At 52.4% G+C, this 27,294-nt stretch overlaps 1 protein-coding gene across 2 annotated transcripts; it reads right to left on the reverse strand.

The window, feature by feature from the left end:
• Positions 1–84: 84 nt before the first annotated feature.
• On the reverse strand, positions 85–25,413 carry Itprip (inositol 1,4,5-trisphosphate receptor interacting protein). 2 transcript variants are annotated; one of them, XM_046450447.2, is made up of 3 exons: positions 25,206–25,413; positions 22,983–23,077; positions 85–3,864 (listed from the first exon to the last, which is right to left on the reverse strand). In XM_046450447.2, the coding sequence occupies exon 3, from the start codon at positions 3,849–3,851 to the stop codon at positions 2,181–2,183; it is 1,671 nt and encodes a 556-aa protein (XP_046306403.1). In that variant the 5' UTR covers positions 3,852–3,864; positions 22,983–23,077; positions 25,206–25,413; the 3' UTR covers positions 85–2,180. The 2 variants fall into 2 exon arrangements, with proteins under 2 accessions (XP_046306403.1, XP_046306404.1); XM_046450448.2 differs by lacking the exon at positions 22,983–23,077.
• Between the last annotated feature and the right edge of the window lie 1,881 nt (positions 25,414–27,294).

A 27,294-nucleotide genomic window follows, 5' to 3' on the forward strand; every position in this document is an offset into this window, starting at 1 on the left:
GTCAATAGGAAATCCACCCCCGTCCCCAACTCTGCCCGGGGAGCCACACAAACTTCCTGAAGTTAAAAACAAACTCTGTGCCCGTTTCTCCTCCATGTGAGAATTTATTGATTTATTTATTTTTAATATAAATAAGGCAGCATGAAACACCGAGAGCCCCGCTGCGTTCTGCTTCAGAAGCAGCTTCGGTGCACAACAGACCACGGTTTCTCCACCGAGTTCTGCACAAACAAGACACTGGAGCTAGTTTTTGAGTGAACTTTCTCCCGAAAGCAAAGGGGAACCTGAGGGAGACGCAGGCTTGGCCTTGGCCTCTGGAGGCTGGCTCTTGGTGACTGGGTTCTCTTCATAGCACAGCAGGATAAGGATGAAGGGAGAAAAGGCAGAGGTTACAATAAATAAGGAAATCTGCCCTGATTCTGGAAGTGAAATCCAGTGGGATGGCTGGCTCAGGGTTGCTGTGAGCCACACCTGAGCAGGGTCACTCCCTGGGGTGCCAGGTGGTGGCTGGGAGTCCCGGGGAGCCCAAGCAGGAGCTCAGTCCAGCTCCTGCTCACACAAGGCCACTTCCTATGGGATCTGCTGCCCTGACTGCAGCCGTCTTCCCACCAGGATCTAACGCTGGTGGGCAAGTGGTCCTTCTCGAGCTTTCCGGGGCTAGGTGAGAGAGCATTCCTTGGGCACAGGGAGGAGCTCTTCTCTTCAGGTCGCAGTAAGCTCGGACACCCACATCAAGTTAGTTATGCCATCTGGGAGGCCTGGATGGCATGAATCCTTGGAAGAGGGACCTGGGCGTGGCCTGGCTCTTTGTTCTCCATTCCTCTTTGTCCTGAAGTGATGCAGAGAGGAAGTCTCAAAGGGCCACTGAAGCCCAGTGGAGAAGAGTTCCTCAATCCTGTGAACCAGGCCTGCAGAGGAGCCCAGTCTAGCCTCAGGCTCTGGTGCCTACTCAGGGCCCATAGCTCTCGGCAGGATAAGGTGGCCCCTGAATTCTGAGGGCTGTGTCCTTGGTGCCCACACAGGTCCCCAGTCAGCCCAGCCAACACCAGGCTTTTAGGTCTGGGTTATCTGTATGGTCAGGAAGGCCCACGCAGAAAGGGTGGGCTCTGGGCAGTAAGCGAGTCCCCCTGTAGTGAGGAACTGGGCAGGAGGTGGCTTTGGGCCTGTGGCCCAGAGCTGGGTTTCCAGAGTTCTAGCTTCCAAGCCCACCCTGCCCTAGGACTGAGAGCCTGAGGACACTGCAAGGCTATGGCAGTCTCCACCCCAGGGCTCTGCAACCTCCTCTGAACTAGTCCAGATTACAAGCCCAATCCTACCTCCCTGGGAACCAGGCTCCGTCCCTTGTCCCAGGCAGCCTGTACCTCTCTTGTCTCAAGATCAGTTTCCATCTGCAGCATCTGCCATCCCCCTACCACACTGATGGGCTGAAAGGATGGAGAGAGGTGAGAGGCGCCCAGCGCGGTAAATGGCACCCAGGTGCCATTGGGACACTTGGGACACTCAGTGCTAGCAAAGAGGCCTGAGAAGGGGTGCACCTGAGTGAGAAATGTGGCCAAAGCATCAGCCAACTTTAAACCCTCTGCCACCAAATACCCAGCTGGGTGTAGCATGAGCTACTTGGAGCCCCAGGTTTCTACCTGGTCCCTTTTTCCAACACTATAAGAAGGGGCAGCCACCGTGGGTCACAGGTTGTAGATTCCCACATCTGTCCTTATTCTTATTTTGCCTGAAGATGGCTGGGGCCCAGCATTCCTGGACATGGAGTACAGGATCTAAACGCGGGTCCCTGGCAGCATTCATGTGGAGCATCTGTTGATACAGAGCATGGGCGGGGCCGAGATGGAAACGGATTGCGCTCAAGGTCACCGTCGGCACTCTCTCCTTCTCAGTCTCCATGGAGTGTTCTGTCACCTTCTTGTCCATCTGTGGTAATCCAAGAGCACTCTGCAAAGAACCAGTCCCCAAACCCAAATGATAACTCTGCCACTGGGACTCAGTGGCAGGGAAGCAAATCAGCAATTAGCTGGAATTCTGTTTCCTCCGCCCGTGGGGCCTGGCTTCCCGGCAGGCTGCACCTGGGCTCTCCGCCAAGCCTACCGCGATCCCTCGGTGGGCTGCAGAGCCCCAGCCACGTGGACTTGCGAGACACCCTCCCTCCTGGCTCTCAAATTCCACATGCTCTACAAGACGACTGCTTTGGTGGACAGGCTGGCCTGACTGGAGGGGACACGTAGGGAATATTCACTGACAAGGGTTGGGGCATTCTCGAGCATCTTATAGAAGGAGTCCACTGTCCTCCGGTAGAGACCCCGCTGCAGGACGAAGGGCCGGAAGAGGTTGAGAGGCTCTGCCCTGCGCACGGCCTCGGGAAGTCCCAGGGCCTCGGGGACCTTGCGGTTGCCCACAAAGAAGTGAAGGAGCTTCTTCTCCAGCAGGCTCTTCTCCAGGAAGCAGAGCAGCTCCTGCAGGCGTGAGTGCAGCTGCGCCGACTTCCAGTCGGAGGCCTTGCGGGAGAGCAGGAGGTGCATCAGCGCCGTCTTCAGGTGGTAGGTGCTGAGCCCACTGGCGCCGAGGCCGCAGGCGCCCTCCATGCCGCTCTGCTTGGAGAGCAGGAAGGAGGCGATCTGCAGGCAGCTGAGGTGGCAGGCCCCCTCGGGCAGCCCCTTGGAAGTTATCCTGAGGAAGTGCTGCTCAAAGACAGCAAAGGACAGGAGCCAGTCGGTGCTGGAGGCCGGGGTCTCCCCAGAGAGCTCCCTGGGAAGATGGGAGACAAAGTGCAGATCGGAATTGTCACTCTGGATCACAGGAATCAGGTTGAAGGGTATGGCCTTGCCTGAGCGGAACATGATTTTGAGGGACCCGGGGGTGTCCAACTGGCCAAAGGCAAGGTCAAAGTCGAACTTATGGGCGATGCGCTGCCAGGCTTTAGTGAGGGCCGTCTGGAACCACTTCATGACCCGCATGGTGTCCAGGTACGGAGACTCTGGGGCACACAGCAGGTCCTCCATCTCCCCGCAGGGCTGCGCCCCGCTCTGCTTGGCGTGGAGGAGGCACAGCATGTCCTCTCCGAGCTTGGTCTTGCCACAGATGCAGCCCAGCGGGTCCCCGTCTGCCCGGCCCACCTTGACCTGGCCGTAGCCCTGGCGGTCCAAGGGCACCGAGCGGCCGGAGCAACAGAGCTCCGGGTGGAAGCGGTAGGGCTCTGGGGGCGTGAAGGGCACGAACAGGTGGCACAGCAGTGGCCTGTCCGCCGGCCAGTTCTCGTACATGCTGCCCACACCGATGAAATCCTCCACCTCCATGTCAGTGTCCTGGTTGCAGAGTTTCCTCAGGGCTCCCAGCAGGTCGTCCACGAAGCCTTCCACGAACTCCCGGGTGCGGGCAGCGTCGGCCATGGTGCCGCGGATACCGTGCTCGTGAAAGTGGCCCAGCATGGCCTGACTGGGCAAGGTGACGCCCCGCAGCGGGGCGCTCCCCAGCACCGGCAGCTCATCCTCATCCCCACCCGGGCACTCAGGCAAGGGCCCGTCGAGGTGGTCCTGACGCCACACCTCGATGATCAGGAAGAGGATCATGCAGAGAGTGGTCCAGAGGTTCAAGGCCAGGGTCTCCTGCTGCTGCTGGCCCTCCTCCGCCACCTGCTCTGGGGCCTCCTTCTCGGCTGCCATCTGCGCCTCCTCCTCCTCCAGGCGCAGCCGCTCCAGCTGCATCTTCTCCTCGTGGGCCTGCATCTTGCGGATGATCTCCTGGTCGTTCTCTGGGACAGTAGCGTTCTCCCGCGGGAACAGCAGCGGGTGGTTGACGATGGCCGTCACTACTACCAGACACACCCGGAAGAGGCCCAGGGCCATGGCTGGAGGTTTCCTGGGAACAGAGAGACCACAGGTCACACACCACACCTCCCTAATGCACTTGTCCCCAGACCCTCGTGGCCCCACCCAACCCCACTGGCCCTTGCGGCTGCCTCCTGTGTCTTCGGCCTGGCTGAGGAGGAAGAACTCAAGGCTTCCTGGGGCGGACATCTGTCTTCCAGGACATTCTTTCTGCTGTTGGTAGCACCTCCTTGACCCTAGGAGCCAACCCTTTTGTGCTCTAGGTCCTTATGGAGTGGGCGTCCCAGGCCCAAGACCATCAGGCTATTCCACACTCATCCCCAGCTATGGCCACCTGTGATGGGTTCTTCAGTGAACACGTGGCCTAACCTGAGCCAAAGGAAGGACTTGCCTTATGGCTAGGTTGGGTGACAGGGTCACAGCCGCAGTGCTGGTGGCTCTCCAGCCACTGGGGGCGGGGTGGGGGAGCCTGCCTGAGGAAGATGCCAACACAGAGGAAAGCAGACTCCTGGATCCAGCTATGCATGAAAGCCATTCCTTTTTCTTGGTACTGGAGATTGAACTCAGGGTCACTCGACCACTGAGCCACATCCCAGCCCTATTTTGTATTTTATTTAGAGACAGGGTCTCGCTGATTGCTTAGTGCCTCACCGTTGCTGAGGCTGGCTTTGAACTCGCTATCCTCCTGCCTCAGCCTCCTGAGGTCCTGGTATTACAGGCGTGTGCCACAGTGCCCGGCTGCCATTCCTTTTTCTTTAAGTAAGTTTGAGTTGTTTTTCCATCCCTCAAAATCAAAATAGTCCTCAATCAAACATCCACTGCTACCCCAGTGGATTTCATCTAGTGAATTCATCTTCCTGCAATACAAGTAAAGTCTAGTGGTTAAGAACAAGAGGCTCTAAAGCTAACCTTCTCACTAAAAGCTGTGTGTGACTCTGGGCATGTTAACTCATGTCTCTGAATCTTGGTTTCCTGGAAAAGAGGAAAAAGTATCCCACAGGGTCATGGTATTGATATCACTAGTTTCCTTCATAATACATCTGAACTTGGAATCTGATTTCTTAATTGTGAAAGGTAATATTCTATTCCCCCATTAAATTTTTAGGCTTTAAGTGACTTACAGGGGAGGGCTAACGATCTTTGCTATTCAAATTGTGATCCACAGACTATTGGTTGCAATATCTCTTTGGAGCTTGTTAGAAATACATAATGTCAGCTGTACTCCAGGCCTCCTTCAAAATCTGTTTTTTTTTTTTTTTGCTTTTGTATATGTCATTTATGTATGACATATCATACATAAATGGAGTATAATTTCTCATTTTCTGGTTGTACATGGTGTAGAGCTACACTGTTTGGGTAATCATATACACACATAGGGTAATAATGTCTGATTCATTCTACTATCCTTCCTATCCTCACACCCCCTCCTCTCCCTTCATTCCACTCTGTCTAATCCAAAGTACCTCTATTCTTCCCTAGCCAGCTCCCCTTATTATGAATTAGCATCCACATATCAGAGAAAACATTTGACCTTTGATTCTTTGGGATTGGCTTATTTCACTTATCACGATATTCTCCAGCTCCATCCATTTACCAGCAAATGTCACGATTTCATTCTTCTTTAAGGCTGATAACATTCCATTGTACATATAAACCACATTTTCTTTATCCATTCATCTGCTGAAGGGCAGCTAGGTTGGTTCCATAGTTTAGCTATTGTGAACTGAGCTGCTATAAACACTGATGTGGCTGCATCTCTGTAGTATGCTGATTTTAAGTCCTTTGGGAATAAATTGAGGAGTGGTTTTTTTTTTTTGGGGGGGGAATGGTGGTTCTATTCCAAGTTTTCTGAGGAATCTCCATACTGCTTTCCATAGTGGTTGCACCAATTTGGAGTCCCATCAGCAACGTATGAGTGTACCTTTTCCCCCATCCTCACCAACACAAAATCTGTATTTTAACACTATCCACATTAAGGTCTGGAAAGCATCATTTTATGGTATAGTAGTACCCCCGCCAGCCACAGCTTCATTTCCCAAGGTTTCTGCTACCTGCAGTCAACTGTGATCTGAAAATATTAGGTGGAAATGTCCAGAAATAATAAAAAAAAAACTCATAAGTTTTAAGTTGCAGCTGTCAGAATAGTGTGTTGAAATCTTGTATTGTTTGACTCTTTCCTGTCCAGGAATGAATGAATCATATATGTCCAGCATATCCACCTTATATATACTACCCTCCTGTTAGCCATTTAGTAGCTCACTGGGTTATCAAATTGACCGGCAGTAATGCAGTTCTTGTGGTCAAGTTACCCTTATTTTACTTAATAGTGGCCCCAAAGTGCAAGAGTAGTGACCCTGGCCATTTGGATATGCCAAAGAGAGGTGGTAAAGTGCTTCTTTTAAGTGAAAGGATGAAAGTTCTCAACTTAAGGAAAGAAAAAAAAATCATATACCGAGATTGCTAAGGTCTATGGTAAGGGTGAGGGCTGAGTATGTGACTCAGCTTGCCAAGCATGCATGAGGCCCTGGGTTCAATCCTCAGCACCACCAAAAAAAAACAAACAAAAAAAGATTGAAATAAAAAAGGGTGAATCTTCTACCTGTGAAATTGTGAAGGAGGAAAAGAAATGTGTTTTGCTATTGAACCTCAACCTGCAAAAGTTATAGCCCCAGTGTGTGATAAGCAGAGTAAGTTCAGATAGGAAAGGCATTGAACTTGTGTATGTATGGGGAAAGCACAGTGTAGATGGATTCAGTACTGTCCATATAGAGTTTCAGGCACCCAGGGGGGTCTTGGACACATCCCCCTCAGGTGGGGGCACTTCTGTATACTATACCCTCTCCTCAGGAATCTTGGGAATAATCTGCCCTTTCTCTTTCCACACTAGTCTTGTTCTTTTCCTCCTGGGACCTCAGCAAAGAGAGAAATGGCCAAATGCAAATCAGTGAGGTCATGAGGTTGTCACCGGACAACAGAAAGAACCCAGAGGGCTTCTCCCATCACCCCGCTGGAGAAGCCAGCGTTGACTCTGGGCGGGAGCCCCATTCCCTTTGGCTAGAGCCCTGGACCCTGATTTGCATGATGGAATTCTTCCCTTTACTGTTCATAGAACAGGGATTTGTCACCAGGTAAGGATACCTTGGCAGGATGTCCCCAGCAAAGGGCAAGATGTAAATTGCCTGAGTTGGCTGCCAGCCACACTTGGGCCAAGCTGCTGCTCAGATGTGACACTCAGCTCCACCCCGTATACAGCTGGGTGTGTCAGGAGGATTCCAAAGGGTTGGGAGAGGAAGGTCCAGCGGTAGCTGCCCTCCATGTGGAGACCCAAGTCCAGAGTCAGCGGTGAGCTCTGAAGCGCTCACGCATGGGTTTCCGCAGAGCAGGAAATGGGGGACAGGAGAAAGTGGAGGAAGTCACACTGAAAGGGAGACAGGGTGGCTGGCCAGCGTTTTGTCCCCACGCCAAGGAGCAGCATGCTGGATAATCGCAGAAACAGGTCAGCCCTGGTTTTGACATTAGAGAAATGGTAATGGAAGGTTTGCCGGGGTGGTCCACAGCAGAGCCATGAGCCTGGCCGATGAACAGGTTTCCGAGTTTGAAGGTAAAGGCGTGGAATGTTGACGTTGGCAGTAGACAGATGATAATTTGGGGGTTTGGATATCCTTCAGGGCCACTGATTTTTGGGCACAGGAGACCTTGACCAGACACAGGGACAGCCCTGGCAACTCCCAACCCAGGAGGGAGTCAGTTTCTGTCAACTCAGGGTAGGATGCCACCAATTAGTGCCATCACCAAGTCCTAGACTAGATGGGGAAGTCTTCTTCCCTCCACCCATGGCTTCCACTGTGCCTTCTGGAGGAGAATGGGCTTCTAGAAGCTTCTCTGTATTGAGGCTGGCAAGGTTCAGAATGCCAAGCCAAGACTTGGAGGAAACAGACTGGGTTATAAGAACTCAGCATGTACATCTATTGGATGTGACCTTGGGCAAATCACTCAACTTCTCTGAACCTCAGTCTCTTCATCTGTCAAATGGAAAGAATAATACCTGCTGTTGTAAAGCCTAAACAAGATAATGCACATCAAACACTTAGTGAAATGTCTGCCCCTGCGTGAGTTTTCTTATTAAAGGGTGGCTATGATGGTATGGGAATACACAGTCGAACCTGCCTGATGGGAACTCTGGCAGGATTTAGGCAGCCCCCAGTGACACTGATAATAGTAGAGTCACAAACGGGACGCCATCTGGAGCACCTGGGAAACCGTGCCACAAAATGGAAGGTACCTGGCCTGTCGACCTGGCCTTGAACTTGGGTCTCGCCCCTTGCTGCGGGATCTCAGGTGGATCGTTCAGCTCCTCTAGGCTACCTGCTTTACCTGTGAGGAGTTCAGAACTGTCCCTCCTGTGAGATCACGCATCTTCCGTGCTCAGCACAGTGCCTGTTTTCTCACCAGCCAAGCACACTAGCCCTGCCCCAGTGCCAGAGGCATGAAGGAACATACGCTCAAAAGTGCTTTGAGAGCACAAAGTGCTCCACTGTTCTTGCTGTTCCCTGGCACTTGGCTGGGTCCGCCCTGCCCCCCAGCAAAGGGGGAGAAGCCCTGGGATTCTGGGATCTCCTGCTGACTCACCTCCTCACATTAACCATGTCCAGGGATCATACCCAATGTGCTCTGCTCCTCACTGAACTCTGCACAGCCTGCCTTTATCTGCAGCACCCGAGGGATGGGGAGGGGTGGGGAGGGGTGGGGTGGGCCAGGGTGAGGCAGAGAACTGGACTGTGGCTGCACATGCCCATCACACGCAGCTGAATTTGAAGCCCGTGTGGTGCTCCTTCTCCCACCCAAACCAAATTGTACAGGACATCGCCTTAGGAGTCCCAGGTCAGAGGGGATGGCCGAGGGCAGGCATGTTGACGTTTGGAGACTGCGGGGGAGGGGCAGGCTTTTTGTAAACCATAGATAATGTGCACTTATACACTCCCGTGCACTCACGTGTGCTCCTATGCACACGCATCCCTCCCCATGAGCTCCTTTCCCCCCGGCCAGCCTTGCTCCAAAGCTCTCACCTCTCTGGGGATGTCTCACACCTGTGGTCCATGACATCAGCTGGCGGGTTTGGCCTTGAGAATAAACCTGGGTCATTTGGTGGCTTTGTCTGCTTGTCAGGAAGCTGACAGGAAGCCTGTGAATTCCTCTCCACCCACGCCTCACCCACAGAGAGGGTGGCTCATGTGGTTCACAGCTAAACTTAGCTTGGCAAAGGGCCAGGTCACAGGCAGCAGGGGTTGCGGGGAGATGCTGACCTCTGGGTGCCTGGGTAGAGGGCTACAGTGGTGGCCAGGACCAGTGCTTTACCAGACCCTTACTCTGAGGCAGATCAGAAGTCCAAGACCCTGGAGGAGAAATCCCATACTCCTTACGAGGGTCCCCTCATCCTGCACCTGGAGCCCTCCAGCACTCCCCACCACAGCCCCATCCAAAAAATACACTAAGAGCTGTCTAATATCCACAGCATCCCCCGGAACCCTCCCTAGATGCACTGGGCACTGAACACAGGGACCACTATAACCTAAGAAGATTCCTGCTTCCCAGATGGCTTCCCCAAAGCCCAAGAAACTAAGGAATTTTCTAGCAAAAGACATAGCCGGGCTGAAACTCAGGCCCCTCTGCCCACTTCTGTCCCCGCTAAGCTTGGGAATATGCTGGATGCTTCAGGATGGCCTGAGCCCCAGCAGTAAAAACCACAGGGGAGTCAGCCATGAAGTTCTCTCACAGACAGAAGGAGCACTGGATCATGAAAGGCAATGACCTATAGCTGCAAAAACGCAGAGGAGGGGAGTTTTATTTTTGTTCCCTGGGGTCCTCTCCTTGCCCAGAGACCTCCCCACCTGCTGGGAAGATGTTGGTGTGACCCCTTGGCTCCAAATCACCTCTCCTCTCCTTGCAGACAGAATTCTACAAGCCCATGTCCAGCCCCACGTCTGCTCATTATCCCCCACCCCCCACCCCAGGACAGCCTGGCCTGTGCTTAGCCATAGAAGTGCCCAGGTCCCACTTCTTACTGGCCCCGAATTCCCTCTGGGATAGTGGTTCCCAAACACCTGCAGTAACAGCACCCCTGGCAACTTGAATGTATATTTTGGAGGGCAAACCCAGGCTTGCTGATGAGAAATTCCAGGGGCGGGGCCGGCGGGCATGTTTAATGAGCTCTCCAGGTGCTTCTAAAGTCCACTGGGGTCTGAGGGCCACCGAGAGCACCAGTTCCTCCCGAGCCAGGTTTCCAAGACAGGCATCCTCTGGGAGGGAGGTGGGGCTCCTAGGTGTCAGCAGCTGGGTCCTGGAGCTTGCCAAGGGCTTGCCCCTCACCAGGCCCGTCAGAGGCAATTAGCTCTGCTAATTACAACAACAAATGTAGCCACAGCTCAGAGCCAAAAGGAGCAGCTGCTGGTTTTCTCTATGAACTAGAATAAAGGAGGCAGCAGAGGAGGGCTGTGTAGCTCAGGCCTGGTGGCGTCAGTTGGGTCCCTCTCCCACTGTCTAGGTTCTAGGGCCTCCAAGAAAAGGGGAATCAAGGAGACCCAAACTGTCACAAGCCTGGCCTTGTCCTGGAGTGTCTCAGCTCATCAGATCCACAGTGTTTGGAGTGAAATAAAGCTACAGATTCAAGAAAGTCAGAATTTAGTTGTGCTTGTCTAAACCCCACTCATAGATGAGGAAACTGAGGCCAAAAGAAGAGACATGCTTGATCCCAAGGATCGAGTAGGAATGGTCGAGGCAGGCTGGCCATCCGCCATGGACCCTCCCAGGGATTCTGGGCAGGAATTTGTGCACAGAAGGGAAGCTAAAGATGAGGATGTTTTCCTTTAGAACCATTTACAAAGAAGAAGTTACTCTGCGTCAGGCATAATACTAGGCACTATGCGTATGTCTGTCATTTAGTTTTCAGAACAGGTAGACTGAGGGACAGGGAGCTTCACTGTGTGGCCTATAAGATGGCGGTACACACCTGTGTGTGAGCCGCACCTTGGCAGCCGGCTTCCCCCCTCGACTATCCCTCCGTCCCCTTCAGCAGGCCCTTGGGAACTGAGTGAGCCCTGCTACCTCTTGCTGCCAGGGGGCGCCACTTGGGCAATGTCAGAGATAATCATCAAAATCCTCCAGGTAGGTTGTCCCCAGGTTTCCAGGACAGGGAGAAAGGACAAGTTTACTGCAGAGCCTGTGTTTGGCCTGAGCCTTGGTTTTGAGCCCATGGCTGGGCAGTGTGAGCCCTAGTGGGACTCTCTGTGACCATCTCATTCCTCCCTCATGCTCCTCTCTAGCAGGGCCCAGGCCTTGTGCTTCCCTGTCAGGCCAAGATCACACTCCTCTAGGGGCTGGCCCCCGGGAGCAGACTGGCCCTGGGAGCAGACCGACCTCGCCCTTCCCAGAACTGCCCCAGCTCGGGCCACCTTCCTGCTCTTCACTGTGTCAGTTTACCTGCTGGACCCTGACTTCCTATATGGTCATGAACCTGAATGTCCTGCAGATCTCAGGGCACCAAGCATGAGCTGGACACAAGGCAGCTGTCAACACGTCAGTGGCAGCGGATTTACCATGCCTTTGTGGGGAGATGGCCGGGGCAGATACAGCTGTGCAAGTGACTTGTCTCTACCAACAACTTCCTTGTTGCCTAACTCAGGACAGCCAGCACCTCATCAATGGCTGGGTCACAAGCAGCTCCGAAGGCAGAGCTGCTCACCATGACTGAGGAGGGAGGGAAAGAGAAAGGCCCAGGAGCTGGCCCATGCCTCAGCAAGGGCCACAGAGACACAGAGCCGCCACCACCATCACCACGGTGTCCCTAGAGGGGACCTCACTTCACCTGCACCCCACATGGGGCCAGGGAAGAGCATCTGTAGGGGCTGGGCCCTGACAGGCCTCAGGACCCGGCAGGAGAGGAAGAGGAGGGCAAAGAAAGGAAGTGAGGAAAGAGGAAGGGAGGGGACCTGTTGAGAAAGTAGGTAGGAGGGGGCAGTTCTGAGCTGCCAGCTCGCGCTCTTCCCAGCATCCTGCAGCCCCATGCCCAGTCATCCTTCCTAGGGATGAGGGCTGTGAAATCAAGTCCCTTGGGGGACCCAAGGGAAAATGAGCCCACTGGGAAAATGAGCCAGGCTGCCATGGGCGATACTGGTCACCTGGAGGACCCACAGTTCACTTATAGGGAGAGCCACCACATCACACCTTGTGTTCCCAGAGGGGCAAGATCTTTTTTCTTTTTTCCTTCGAAGCCAGTAAACCTGGATTTTATCAAAATCCTCCAATTTTAAAGTGTTGGCTACTATGTCAAAAATTCTTTAAAAACCACATAAGCCCATTAAGATATTTCTGTGGACCACCCAGGGTCCCGTCTATAGCTGTCCACGTGCCACTGCCAGCTCTCCTCTCCTGCCCAGTGCCTCTGCCCTCAGGAAGCACACCTCCAGGTGACTCCAGGCCTGGGCTCTCCTCTCTCCTACCCCTCAGCAACCACGGAGCACACCTACCATTTCCTGTGTCCAGAACTCCCTAAAGCACCCCCCAACTCAACCTTTTCTCCCAAACCCAGTCTGGCCTCCACTCTGGGGCCTTCCAGTTGGTCCTGGCGGCCACACTGGGAAGAATCACAACCAGCACTTGAGGCTAATGCCAGAGTGGGTTTCCTCCCACAGCCAAAGCTTTGGCTGACTGGAAGGCCCCGGACTGGAAGGAGGTGACTCTAGTCTAAGGGTTACTCACTGAGGAGTGCTTGGTGTTCCAGGGTCAGGTCTGTGTTCCCAAGGACCAGAGAGCCAGGGCTCCTGCATCCCCAACTCAGACCCCAGATTGAGCAGAACCGTGATCTCAGAGGACCCAGAGGTCAAGACTGGATCCAGGTGTGGGTGGCATAATAGGACAGAGGAGAGGGAGAGAGCAGAGAGGAGACCCCCCCCACACTCAGGTGGAATACTAAGGAACTGAAGGGAACACACACTGGGTGGGGAGGGGGCCTCCACAGTCCACAGGTGGGCACTGGCTGGACTCAGGAAGTACCTGGTCACAAGTTCTTGGAAGAGGAAGGAGCTTCAAACAAGTCACCAGGATGCTCACTCCTATAAGGGTGGCTGGGAAGCCAAGGCACAGGAAGGACAGCAGCCTGGACTCTGCCGGCCAACCCGGGGTGGGAGAGCCACATCCTTCCTGTTCTCCTGCCTTTGGCTCATGCCTGTCCCCTGCAGAGCAGAGGATGGAGAAAGGAAGCCATCCATCTCCCAGGAAGGCTGGGAGTCCACCATCCAGACGCCCTGCTGACTCCCCAGCAGCAGAGGCCCTGACCCCAGGACAGCACAGAAGCCAGTGTCTGGGGATGGACAGACCAAGGATGGTGTCAATGGCTGGGCTGTGGGCAGGGGAGAGGCTGGACACGAGGAGCAAAATGGTCAAGGGACAAGGAAAAGACTCCCTGAAGCCTGCATCCTGGCCCATGTCCCTTTCCTTTCACCCAGTCAGTGTGAGGGTTCAACAGCAGCCACCAAAAAGATGTGTCACTGTGCTAATATACCCAGACCCTAAGAATGTGACCTTATTTGGAAAAAGTGTCTTGGCAGATACATTTAGATTAAGGGTCCTGAGATGAGATCATCCTGGATTACCCAGGTGGGCCCTAAATCCAATGACCAGTGTAGTGTCCTCATGAAGAGACAGAAAGCAGAGAAGGCAATGGGACGGGGAGGCAGAGATGGAGGATGGGATGCTGTCACCATGGGGGAAGGATCCCCCAAGAGCTTTTGGAGGGAGTATGGCTGTGTGGATGCCTAGGTTTCAGACTTCTGGCCTCCAGAACTGTGAGAGAATAAATGTCTTAGGCGCCCCAGTTTGTGGTATTTTGTCCCAGCCGCCTCAGGAGACCGACACAGCCCTAATGCATGATGCACCCTCTTCTCTTCCAGCCAGTGATCCCCACCGACTCTCCCTGTTTTGCTGTGGTGCTTCTAGTCTCCACAGCCTTCTCTGCTCAGGTCTTTACTCTGCACTAAAGCCTGGGAATTCCATGTGAGACAGGGCTCTCACCACCTGGCCAGCAGAGACTTTGGGAACCAGCTCCTCTGAGCTCTCCTTAATACCCATCTCACCTATGCCCAACCCCAAAGTTTCCCTGTTCCTCTTCAGTGGAATCCTGCTTCTATGTAACACAGGTCAGCACTTCAAGTCTGATGTTCAGGGCCTGGCCTGCCCCAACCAGCCTTGGGGACCCCTTGGGTTCCTCCCTGCCTGGCCCAGTCACTTTGGATCATCTCTAGTCCCCTGAACCCTCCTGCACATCTCCACCATTCCTGCAACACCCGTGCCTCATAGCTCTGGACCAAAACCCTACCCATCTGTTCTCATAACAAGCCCTCCCAGAAACCACTGCAAGGACCCTTCCCAGCCCCTCCCCATGCCCCAACTCCTAAGCCAAATCCTTCTTTCTGGAAAGGGATGGGAAAATAAGGGGAGGGAGACCTATTTATTAAGCAGGCAGGCAAACATTTGCTGTCTAGAGGCATCTCCATGGAAGTGACCAGAAGATAGCAGGCACCCAACAAAAACTGGTTCCCTGGGCCTCCATCCCTAGTTACTGTGACTATCCTCTGAGGCAGTCCTGAGGCAGGGTACCTCAGCCCCTGTTACAGGCAGCAGGAGCCCAGTTCTGCAGTCTGCTCAAGGTCACCAAGTGACCGTGCTCCAGGCTGTGTCTGCCCTGTGGGCCCATCCTGCTTGTTCACCCATCACCTTCCTGGGCTGGAGCTCCTCTAGGACAAGGGAAGGGTCTTTGTTCATCTTTACAGTCCTCCAAGCACCTGGTATAGAGCTGCTCACGGGGCCATGGACACGCCATCCTGGATGGAGGCACCACCTTCAAAGAAGGTCTCCACAAACACCGACCATTCATTGGCCAGGAGACTGAACATGGCACAGTGAGCTGGCACGGAAGGGCCTCCCAAGACCCCTGCAATCCCGCCTCCGATTTCTGTGTGTGCAACGCAGGCACTTATTACAGAACCGCTGTGCTCAGCATTTCCCAGCTGGGTATTGGCTTGGCCTGGGCGAAAGTCCCTCAGAGGAACATTTCCCAGCTCCTGTGGCCTCACCTCACCCACAGGGTGCTGTACAGAGGGAGCGTTAATACCCACCGGGGCAGAACATGCCAGGGCTCCCACATCGTGCCCCTTCCTCTGTCTCCCACCACGTTCCACATGTGTCCTGCTTCCAAGCGCAGAAGCCAAGCCTCTATCAAAGTCGCACTGGTTGGTAGGGCAGGCAGGCAGGCAGGCTCCCTGGGTGGGATGCAGGCTCAGGCTGCCTGCTAGACGGGAGGGCTTGGGCACAACCGGGGAGAAACCACAAAGGAAAACAAAGCCCTCCCTGGGCCACACCCTGCCCCACCTCCCCCTCCCACAGATGAGCTGGGGATGGAAGGAATTAGAGGGCTGCGGGCACCCAGCTGCCATTTCCTTTTGATCCCTGGATGGGAATGGAGCCTGGCTGGAATTCTCTACCTGCTTCTAGGGCATGGGGGAGGATGTCCCCCCAGAAGCTTTTCATAGCACAGACAGGCCAGTTCCCTTACCCCTGGCCACCCCAGCTACCCTCTCTTACTCACGTCCTGGCCACAGCAAAATCCCAGTTTGTTCTTCCACCCTGGTCCTTGGGCTTAGTCCCCTGAGGCTTAGGCAGTACCTGACACAAAGCCTGGCCCCAGCTGGGCTCGGGAGGGGGAGAGGGGGTGAGGAGGAGAAGCTCAGCTCAGGAGCTCCCAGAGCAACACACACACACACACACACACACACACACAGAGTTCTGCATGCCTGCAAAGATCTAAAACCCCTTTCATCTTAGTAAAGGGGAAGAACAAGCAGCACAAAAGCAAGAGGGAGGCCAAGCAGTCATAAAACACTAAGAGTTGTGGTGGCTTCTTTGCCCCAGCTCTGCTGCAGGGACCTGGTCTGAACAATAGAGCCAGCTGCCTGCTGCCCTCCCACACCTGTTAGTCACAGCAAACCAGTTCTCCTCCTCCCAGAGAGCAGACGGTAAGGCTTGGAACAGTTAGCAAAACTGCTCCCAGAATTATCTACGACTACGTGGAGTCCCGCTCCTTGTGGATTGTCCCAAACAAACAACAACCACAACCACCTACAGCCACACTGTTTCCCAGCCACAGGGATGGTGTGATATCATTGATGCAGGAGTTTTGCCGAGAATGGAGAATGCGTCCAAATAATGCCCAGTGAATTCATGATCCCATGGCTGGTCCTCAAGTAACCACTGCTAGTGTCAAGTTCACAAGTTCACTGGGACCTACTCCTGCCCTCAAGGCCACCCGGAAAGAAACAGCCCAAGAGTCTTCAGCTCAGAGGAGCTGAACCATTTATAGAGGCTTAGAGAAGAGGAGTTAAGGAGCCGACTCTGCAATCCGATGGTCTGGCTTTGAGTCCTGGCTCTGCCATTGCCATGACAATCATGACCCAGTCCATGGCCTTGTGCACATCAGCCAGGTGGTGCACAATCACATGCAGTGCTTTGTAAGTGACATGCTCTTGTTGGCACTGGCAGTGGTGATAAAGTCAGGAGTCCCTTTGATTTGTTGAATTATTCTATTTGCAATTTAAGGACTCCTCGGGAAGAAGGGAGATGACCAATATGCTTGAAGCTCCTCTAGAAGGCTGGGGACAAGGACCAATGACAATGACTACTAAGTTGTCTCCTCTACCTCTCTGTCTTTGAAAGGTCCTGGGGCTGCCAGAGAGGGAGAGGAGGAAGTCTAGTGACCTAGGAGGTTCAGCAGCAGTCTCCCTCCCTCCCTCCCTCCCATGGGTCAGCAGCGTCACTGACAGCTCCTCCTAGTACTAGGTTCTGAGCACCCAGCACTAGGAGGAGGATCGTTACAGGAACGCTTGCTGAATGAATGAATGAATGGACTCAGGACTCCCAGGAGCAGTCAGAAAAGCAAAACACCAACAGCGCTAAGTGTCCTAGGCAATGTGAGCAAAATCCTTTGCCTGGGGACCACCTGTGTTTTCCAAGGAAATGTCCCAGGAATGAACCCTGATATAGGCTTATCTGACTCCTAGCTGCCTTGCCCTTTGACACCTAGCTTCTTGCTCAAGAGTCAGAGAGAAATTCAAGATAAGTGCAGGATTACAGGGTCCAATACAATTGTAAAGCAGAATGAGCAGCAAGTCTCCCTTTCTGGAGAAGATTGGACAAGCCTCCTGGCCCGAAACCTCTGCATCCAATACATAATATTTGGGGCTTACGCATTGGGCAAAGTGCTTTATGTGTGTCATCCTCAGGTTGAACCTCAAAGGCAGGTACTTATCTACATGTACAGATTTGGAACTGGAGGCATGTAGTAGTGAGGTCACTTACCAACAGCACACAGTTAGGATTTGAACCCAGTCCTGTCTTTCAAGCCTATGGGCTTCCCATGACGCTGCACTGCTCAGTGACCTGGCATCTTGGAACATTAGATACATTCCTGTGGATTCCCCTTCCCCACACTGTTTAGGGATGGGTAGATGACAATTGAGATGAAATCTGGGAATAAAGAGTGCACTTGAGTTGGGTGCAATGACACATTCTTGTAATCCCAGCAGCTAGGGAAGCTGAGATAGGAGGATTGCGAGTTGAAAGCCAGCCTCAGCAACGATGAGGTGCTAAGCAACTCAGTGACACCCTGTCTCTAAATAAAATTCAAAATAGGGCTGAGGATGTGGCTCAATGGTTGAGTGCCCCTGAGTTCAATCCCCAGTACCCACAGCAGAATAGGAAAGGGGAACAAGGTCTCTTCTGACCCTGGGGGGCTTGTCAGTGTTGGGTGAGTCCCTAAGAACTATCATGGATAGAAGGAGGACATCTGGAAGCAGCACATAGGGGTGGGGCCCAGGCATCCTCTGCTCTCCTTCTCTCAAGCCTCCAGCAACTCCCTCCAGAACAAAGGCCCCTTTCATGAACTTCAGGCGGTCCCCTGACTGCTGCTAAGGCTATTAAACAGGCTCCTGGGAGACCAGTGTGTTAAGAGCACACTTGGTGCACCAAAAGGCAGGCCCCAAATGATGACTACGCCCTTCCTGACAGATGGATGCAGGTTGGAGATGCTTCTGCATCCCAATCAGGGAAAGGAGGAGGACACAGTGGCCAACATGTGGGGCAGCTTCAAAGCTGACCTTCTGCCCTGGTGTGAGTGGCTGCCAGGTTTTCCACCTGCAAGTGAGTTCTTCCATAGTCCTGGGCTTTGCATTTCCCCCAGGGACTCCATCTGAGGATCTCAAAGTATGCTGAATGCTATCTGGGTACTGGTTGGTCCTGTCCATTTTAGAGTGGGAAACTGAGCTCTGTCTGCTAATACCCCAGAGCTAGTCACAGCAAGAGGGGACCTGGGCTCCGGCCTGGAGTTGGTGATCTGCCTGATGTCTTCTCCACTTTGCTACTCAAATCTCATAGGATTCTTTACCCCTCTTTCATAGTCACTGGGTTATGGTATCCAGGCAGATGCCTGAGGTGGCAGGAAGTGTGTGAGGCTGTGGAGGCACAGATATAGGTTTGAATTTTGCTCTGTGGTTTTCAGTTCTGGGACTGTGGGCAAATCACTTGGCCTCTCAGAGCCTATTCTACCCAGCCTATACCTACTCAGAAGGGATGTCGCGGCAAGAGAAACAAACGTGTAAAATCCTGAGGATGGGGCTTTGCTCAGTAAAGGAAGCCAATCCCTTTTATAAAGGTTATTCTGCTTTTAGGAATAAAAGGTCATGACCACTGATTTGGGACCAGTTTTGTCAATGGAAGCCTTATCTGCTAAAAATCTCTACTAAGCATACACTAATTTTCACTTATGATTCTGAAAAAGTCATGTTTGTACAGTTACTTCAGCCACTCACAGGCTGGAGGGATGCCCAGTAGCATACAACAAAGATCTTGAAGGGACACCATCAAGTTGAAAGACAAGGCAATTCCTGTTCTGAGACCTTGTAGAGACCGACAGAGTTTCCCACCTCCCTTCCCTGCATCTTCATCCCTTGTGTTGGCTTGTGGTGCTTGCTTAGGAATTCTTCCTGAAGGAAAACTTCTAAAGCACCTTAGAAGATGTGGCTGAACCCACAGGTCGCCAAATTAAGGGCCTCAGAATTGCCAAATGAGCTTAGCTTTGAGAAAAGTGCCGTCTTCAGGGTGTCCCTTTGGTGGGACACTGTAGACAGCCATAGTTGTCTTCTTTAACCTCACTCTCCAAACACTCAAGTTTATCTCAAACGTGATCTCCAATGCTCTGCATGAGCTAGTGGAGACAAGGGACTTCACAGGTTTAATTTAACCCATGTAGAATTTGATGGGAAACAGAGCTGAGTGACAGGTGCTCTGTGAGACTTTCTAGTTCCATCTGGTACTACTACCTTCTGGGGTAGTGGGTTGCACACATTCTTGTTTGTGCTTTTGGTCATGAAGCTCCATGAGGCCAGCGTCCCTAAACACAGTGCCATGCCTATTATCACAGGTGCACAGTGATGGCTGGGTCAATGAGTAGCCCCCACAGTAAGAATGTGGGCGTCCTTGCATCTCATTTTCTTTGGGTGGTGAGGGCAAGGAAGCTGGAAATTCCCTTTTCTAATGGTTGGCCCATGACTGCTCTGGCCTGAGCTCCCCTCCCCACCTCAAAGATTTAGGTAGCAGAAACCCCTGTAGGGAGTCACGCTGCGGGAACTAAAGAGACCAGGGCCCTCAGCACTATGTTCCTTACCAGGGACTGAACCCAAGGCCTAAAGACCTACCACCAACTGGCTCATGGCCCAGAACTCAAAACTGTAGCCCCATAACCCCAAACCCCACAGCCCACTCTCTCTCCGGCCTCTGAGAAACACACCTGTGGAGAGGTCACAACGTCTACGCCCTTTCTCTTCAACATGCGTCTTACAGTTGACATTGGTCTGTCTCTTCCTGACTGCCTTAAGGTGGAGGTGTTGCCTGGGCAACAGTGATGCTACCTGCCAGGTGCTTCTATTCCACTGATGTCACTGGAATGGGCCATGTGGATGGGGGGGAGATGTACTCTCTACAGGAAAACATCAGAGATCCCAAACTGTTCAAGAGGTCCCTAGAGGCCTTTTGAGTACTCTCAAATGACCCCCTTCCTCTCCAGAGGACCCCCTGTCCCTCTCCCCTTCCCCAATGCCTGAGATAGGCCATGCTTCAAATATGACTCCTCCTCCAGAGTCCCCTGAAAAGTGAGAGCAAGCAGCTTTGTCCTTGTCTCTGAAAAAGTCAATTGAGTGGGACACTGAGGATCTCCTTCTGCCCCTCTGGGACTGTCTAGACCTTGTGGCTTTGCCCCTCATTCAGACCTCAGAGGATGAAGCAGCACCCTGACAAGGATGCCCAGACCAGCAGAGATGCATCTCCTGGACGACCACTAAGCACTGAAGAGCTCTCAGCCTGCAGGCCGGTGGGGCAAGGCTTAGCACTTCCTATGCACCACCCAACTCAACCCTCTGATGGTCCTGACAGCTCATCCCCATTTTACTAATGGTGAAAATGAGGCTTGGAATGGTCAAGGCACCTGCCCAGCTACTAACAACAACTAATTTCTAAGCAGTGGAGCCAGAACTCAACCCAAATCTGCCCATCCCAAAGTCCATATGGTCACCTCCTGGGGCAGCTGGAGAAGGGACTCTCTAAAGATGAGTTCTGAGGGGGCCCGACAGAGACTAGAGGGAGCCCTTTAAACTCCAAGAGGCCAGCTAGGCAGGACAGGTGGCTTGAGCAGACACTGCAAAGGACTGCTTCTTCCCTAGGTTCACACAGGGATGGCAATAAGCTGGTCTTGATTTTACTACTCCCTGGGGTCTCAGTGCTAATTAGGGACACTGTTTCTTAGCTCTGTGCTTGGCTTCTTCTTCACTCCCTCCCCCACAGTTCACCTGATTACCCTCTTGATTTGCATATAGCATTTATTCCTGCAGCCTGGTTCTACAGCCCTGGACTTTACAGTAGTTATTTAACATATGCAAATGTAAATCTATGCAGCTGAGAGATAATGCTTACAAAGCACTAAACAAATAAGCAAATATAACAAAAAGCGCTACATTATGCAAGAGTAAAGGGAGAAAACCTACCAGGTAAACACTGCCTTGGAGGCACTAACCAAGGAGACAAGCACAGCCAGGGATCATTGGCAAGAGGGCCACAGAGGTGGACAGAGTTCTGGACCACTGGCTATCAATGCCCCCCCCACCCCCACCCTCCTGCCTGGCTGTGACTCCAGCTTTGCAAAGCAAGTTTCCCATGTGGCTTCCCCAGGATGCAGGAACGGACAAGATGACATTCAGTCTGTGTGGTGTTCACAAAGTCTCCTTGCAAATTAATAAACTAGCATTCTGACTTCTACACCCGCTTTCTCAGGGTGATTCAGTAGCCTGAGTGCAAACCACTCTGAAAATTATATAAATACGATTTGTAAGTGGGTGTAGCTAAGAGCCAGCCCCTGGGACAGGTGACTTCTGGGCTCCAGCCAGCCTTCCCAAGACACTACTTGACTTCCTCAGTGGCCAGAAACCTCTGATAAGTGCCCACGGACAGCCCGATTTACAGTGCTCAGTTCTAGCTCACTAAGTGCTGAGGTGAACAGTGTGGAAACCAAGTGATTATCTACTTGGAGGTGGAGGAAGAGGGGTTTAGAAGGTCAGGACAGCATATTTGGTCACCCTCACCTGCTTCCACCCCAGGAAGACTCCGCGTCCTGCACACAGCTTCACCTTTTCCCTCTGCACCACACCCAGGTGACAATTACACATCACCCTTGTACCAGGCCCCAAACTGGATCTGCCACCTCACCTCGCCCAGTAATGAAGATGGAAAGCCATCTGATGCTTGGGCTAGGCTCCCAGTCAGCCACGAGGCCAGGCTTGCGTCTCTCCTCTTATCATCAGGAGCTTCCCATCCTTCCACTGCCCGGGGTAAAAGGCAGCTGCTCTTTCCTCCTTCACATAGGGAGCTTTAAGTTCCCATAAACTGGCTTTAAGTTTAACCTGCTTCTCTGAATGCTCAGCAACCCAGGCTCTTGAGCACTTGGCTTCCCTCAGTTTCTTTATCTGTAAAGTGGGGCTAAGAAGACCTCATAGGACAACTGTGAGGATTAAATGATACAGGCAGAGTGCTTTTGAGAAACCAATAAATAAATAAATAGATAAAACATCGTTCTGGAAATGTTAGGTCAAGGTCCTGCACCCTCAATAATTGGTTATCAGGGCTACGGTAAATGTTTGTACAGATAGTGTACTGCTCAAGGACACACTGCCAGGGTAACCCGAGGATAAGTCCCAACTCCATGGCTCCAAGGTCCTTATTTCTAAATGACACCAAATGTCACCCTCTTGCTGAGAGGAGAAACTTATTCTAAATTACACAGGGGACTGGAAAAACTAGCAGCAGTCCTCGAGGATATCTCAGCCTCGTGGCTCTACCCTCCTCCCCAACAACCATGAACGAGGAAGGTCCAACATGGACGGATGGTCTTGGCCATAATTCAAGTCCTGCTCCTTTGGAGCACCGGCCCCTCCCTCGTACATGTCTCCATTCAAGCCCCACAGGTTGCTGCGCTGCCTCACTCTTGACTCCAAATGTAGAACCAGAGTCCTGGACTTGAAGGCCCCTGTGGCCAATGGCCAGAGCATGGCCAGCAGAGCTCTGGTTGTGAAAAGATCCTTCTCATGCTATACTGAGACCTGTCGTTGTTTCTTCTAACCAACAGTAAGCCATTTTCTTTCCTCAGGTTTCCATGATTGGGACATCTGAAGGATACAGCCATGTCCCCCTGTGCTTCTCATTCTGGACTGCACACCAGTGGTTCTATCTTCTCCCTCACAAAACACACTTTGCAGATTGTTCCTGTTCTCCTCTGGACAAGTTCTACTTGGCAGTGGTGTCCCTCCAAGAGGTGGCATTGGGAACTGGGCTAGTGCACTACACTGGCTTGACTCTACCCCTGTGCAGCCCATGCATAGCGTGCTCACCCCTGTCTGCCCCTGAGACTGTGCACCCTCTTCATCAAACAGGAGCCCCCAACCATCTTTCTCTTCATTAACCAAAAAAGTAAAAATACAAAACCAGGTTCCTTCCAGAAAATACCTTCTCAGTGGGCAATTTTCTCCCCCGAAGTTTCTGCTCCTTCTTGCCTTCTGATCAAGTTCACCTACACACCCTTTTAGTTTCTCTTCTGGGAGCTGCAAGAGCAGAGAGGTAACGACTTCTGGGAGGACAACATCAGGTTAAAAGTCCACATCGTTGCCCCCTGGAAACCAGAGCTTGAAATTGCTGCATCTTGAAAATTACCCAGACTTGAAAATAAGCTTCTCCATCCACCCAAGAAGAGCAGGGAGCGGGTCAATTTTTTTTTTTTAAATAAAACCACCTCAGCTATTCCCCTTCTTGGTCTATTCCCTAAAGACCTAAAAAGAGCATGCTACAGGGACACTGCTACATCGATGTTCATAGCAGCACAGTTCACAATAGCAAGACTGTGGAACCAACCTAGATGCCCTTCAATAGACGAATGGATAAAAAAAATGTGGCATTTATACACAATGGAGTATTACTCTGCATTAAAAAATGACAAAATCATAGAATTTACAGGGAAATGGATGGCATTAGAGCAGATTATGCTAAGTGAAGCTAGCCAATCCCTAAAAAACAAATGCCAAATGTCTTCTTTGATATAAGGAGAGTAACTAAGATCAGAGTAGGGACGAAGAGCAGGAGAAGAAGATTAACATTTAACAGGGATGAGAGGTGGGAGGGAAAGGGAGAGAGAAGGGAAATTGCATGGTAATGGAAGGAGACCCTCAGGGTTATACAGTGGAGCGGGTAGAGAGAGAGGAGGGGAGGGGAGGGGAGAGGTGGGGAGGGGGGAGGGTGGAGGATGGGAAAGGCAGCAGAGCACAACAGACACTAGTATGGCAATATGTAAATCAATGGATGTGTAACTGATGTGATTCTGCAATCTGTGTATGGGGTGAAGGTGGGAGTTCATAACCCACTTGAATCAAAGTGTGGAATATGATATGTCAAGAAATTTGTAATGTTTTGAACAACCCACAATAAAAAATTAAAAAAAATAAAAAAATAAAACCACCTCATGGTTACCCACAAGTGGAAAATCTGAGGGCAGAATGGCCTAGAGCAGCAGCAACACACAAGGAATTAGCAAACAATGAGAGCCACTTAGGCGCATCAGGCTGGAGGGAGTACCCAACACAGCCACTATGTTATTAACTAAAACGTGAATGACATCAACCCAACCAGTGTCTGCCACCCCATTTTTCCTGCTAACCTGGACCTGTCACTGCATCAGCCCTGGACTTTAGCTGGCAGCCTCTGTGAGGTAGAACTGGTTTGTAAAAGGAAAGAGCCCTGGTCAGTTTCTAAAGAGGAACAAGAAAACAAAAGCGAGCCCTGGATTGATTTAGATGCTACCAGTATCTGGTCCTCTTCTAGTCTGGAAGGGAGGGAAGATTCTCACGGCAAAAGGGGCCAAAGGCACAGTGAGGTTCTGGCCTGGGTCGATTATTTTCCTTTCTTGCTCAGCAGCATTTTTGTTTTTAAAGAAGAGCATTTCGGATGGGGCGTCTGGTCTGAGGCTTTCGAACCCGCTCACCGGGCATCCACCGGGCGGAGACAGGGACCGGGTAGAGGATGGAGTTAGGGGTCAGGAGGCTAAGGCTATTTACAGAGCCAAGAGAAAGTTCCCTCAGCATGGGGTCTACCCCGCCAAAAGTCTTGAAAGAGGAAGTGGCGGGGGCTTCATCCGGCCCAAAGCAACCTGATTGCGCAAATACTATAACCAAGAAGAAACCAACTTCACTTCTAACTCCTTTCTCGCTGGAAGAGAGGGACGGCCAAGGAGCAGGGCGACCCAGCTTTTTTTCGTGCCGCAGCACCCTGCTCAGCCAGTCAAAGTAACGGATGGTCCCGCACTAGGAACCTACACGTGGTCCCCCGTGGGGCTCCGAGGCTTGGGGCGCCGGGAAGAGCGGCTGCGGGCCGCGCTGGCTGCAGCAAGCGCCCAGCGGTGGGGTTGGGAGCCGAGGGACCGCGCGCATCTCCAGCGCTGCGGGAACTGGAGGTGTGACCGCAAGAGACCACGGCGCCCGCCCGTGCGCGCGCACTTTAAGCGGTCCCCAAAGTCGGCCCCTACTTGGGGTGGGCGCAGGCGAGTCTGGAGCGCTCCCCGCTCACCCCCGCTCCTGACTCGGGCGCCGCTCGGCGGAGTCCTGGGTCCCCATCCCTCCCTTCTTGTAACTCGCGAGGGGCCTGGGAAGCAGCAGAGCCTGGAGCTGCGGGTCCCCGACTTACGTTTGGCCTTGGTAGCGCTGTCCCGCGGGAGGCCCGCTACAACCCGGGCTTGGCGCGCAGCTCCGAGGGGGGCGTCGGGCTGTGCTGGCGGCTGCCGGAGCGCGCGGCCGTGCAGCTAGGGGGACGCTGGTGGCGGGACCGCGGCCGGCTCCCGCCTCCTAGCTCCAACGGCGGGGCTCTGCAAGGCTGTGGAGTTACTCATTTCCTGGATGTCACGGAAACTTTTCCCTCCTTATAAGAACAAAACACCCGCCTCCACGGGCCACCGCGGAAGCTCCTTAAGGAGGACCGAGCGGATTAGCGGGGCCCCGCCCAGGGTCAGCCGTGGAGATCTGCCCAGTGACCCCCGCAGGAAGGCCAGACGACACAGCAGAACTGGAGAGTGACCTGGCGAGACAGGATGTGGCCACTGGAGTAAAGTGGGGAGCGCGGACAGGAGGGCGGGGAGGACGCCCTTAAAAGCCGGTTTAGGCCGCAGACTGGAAGAGGTTGTCACTGCAAGTCCACCGAGTGTTTCAGTGGCGCGTTTTACGAGTGGCGGAGTTCCAGGGGCCACCTATTTTGTCCCTGTAAGGAAAATATAAATCGAGACACAACGCCGGTCTTTTTTCTTTTGCAGCTTGGGTTGGATTAACATAACCAAATGTTATGATGAATGCATTGTTGTCCATCTCCGAAGTAACCCTGCACAAAGGAGGACGAGGACCAAATGCTGTAGGGGGCGCTTTCCTCTCCAAGGCCTGGCGAAGGCTCTGAACTTAGATTCAGTATTTCTAACCCTGTTTTAGAGACCAGAGAACTGAGTCCAGGAGGCAGGTCAGCAGCAACCCCGCTTGTACTTAACAGGTTACGAAATCCATAACCTTCTGTCACTTTCTTTTTGTTACCTGCCCAAATCCCACCGCCAGTAGTGGGTTTGAATGAGTGCTTCACCAGCGCCAAAAGGTAGTGAGGTTAAATTGGGGAAATCAAAACACTGTCCAGAGGTTATCACCATTGCTACTGGTACTGCGTCTTAGATCACCTTCTTGCTTTCCTTCTCAGCCCAGCCAAGTAACTTTTAACACCCGCCTGGAATACATTAGGTGGAGTCTGAAAGATAAACAGGCAATGAGAAAAATTTCCAAAAATAGACCCCCTGGCCCTTGGCCCAGGGTACTTTCATGTTTGAGCTTCTGCTCCTGCAGCCCTTTCCTGACAATAGGGATCTATCTGTGGCAGTTTCCGGGGCCAATGAAGAGAGGTGGGTACCGGGAAACATTTTTGAAAGAGCTTTGTGTTTCCAAAATGTCTACAAGTTGAATGGTTGGGACACTGGCCCACCCTCCTCCAAACATGGCTGGGGACATTTCCTGGGGGATGGAGGCAGGACACACAGACCTGAGCCCTATAATCCTTTGGCTAAGAGTTGAGGGTTTTGCTGGAATGTCAAGGTAGTGCTTAAATGCTTGAATGCCCTCTGGGATTGCCATCTTGTCAGCAAAATTTGTTTTAGTTATTTCTAACTGGCTGTGTATATTTATATAAGAAGATTTATTTTGTTTTTCTTTTAAACCCAATGATTTCATCCTCTGTGGCTGATGGTCTCTTCCATGGGCTCCTGTCTGCTCACAGAACTTGGTTCACCATACTATCCTTCCACATAAACTGCTTATGAATTGGTCTCTTCTTATCTCCCCAACCTCTTATCTCAGTCCAAGTTCCACCCTAAACTCCTTGCACTTCTTGGAACTTTTGCTTCACAGAATGTGATAAGCTGGTTGCTCTGTGTTTTACCCCTGAGGATGTTCACATGCGCTCTATCTTCTGGCTGCAACCTTTACCCCACCTCTTTCTCCAACCTGTGAGCCCCACGCACAATCACACCATTTGTGCCTAATTTGTGTGTTCAGTCTTCACATCCCCGACAGGCTATCACTCCTCCAGGAAGTCTTCTTTGAGTCTCCTGCTGGGTTGGACTTCCCTCTTGTGTAGTTCCTGTATCACATCAGTCTTGCTCCTGAAAAGGTTATTAAGAGATAGGAAAAGCTTCCAGGAACCCAGTGAGGAAAGAAGTCAGGGAATCCCTGCTTCAAACACAGTATTGCTG

This window comes from Marmota monax, unplaced genomic scaffold (assembly GCF_021218885.2).
Source record: "Marmota monax isolate L192 unplaced genomic scaffold, Marmota_monax_Labrador192_F-V1.1 WCK01_AAM20220418_F8-fsc00004, whole genome shotgun sequence".
Classification (NCBI taxonomy): Eukaryota; Metazoa; Chordata; class Mammalia; order Rodentia; family Sciuridae; genus Marmota; species Marmota monax.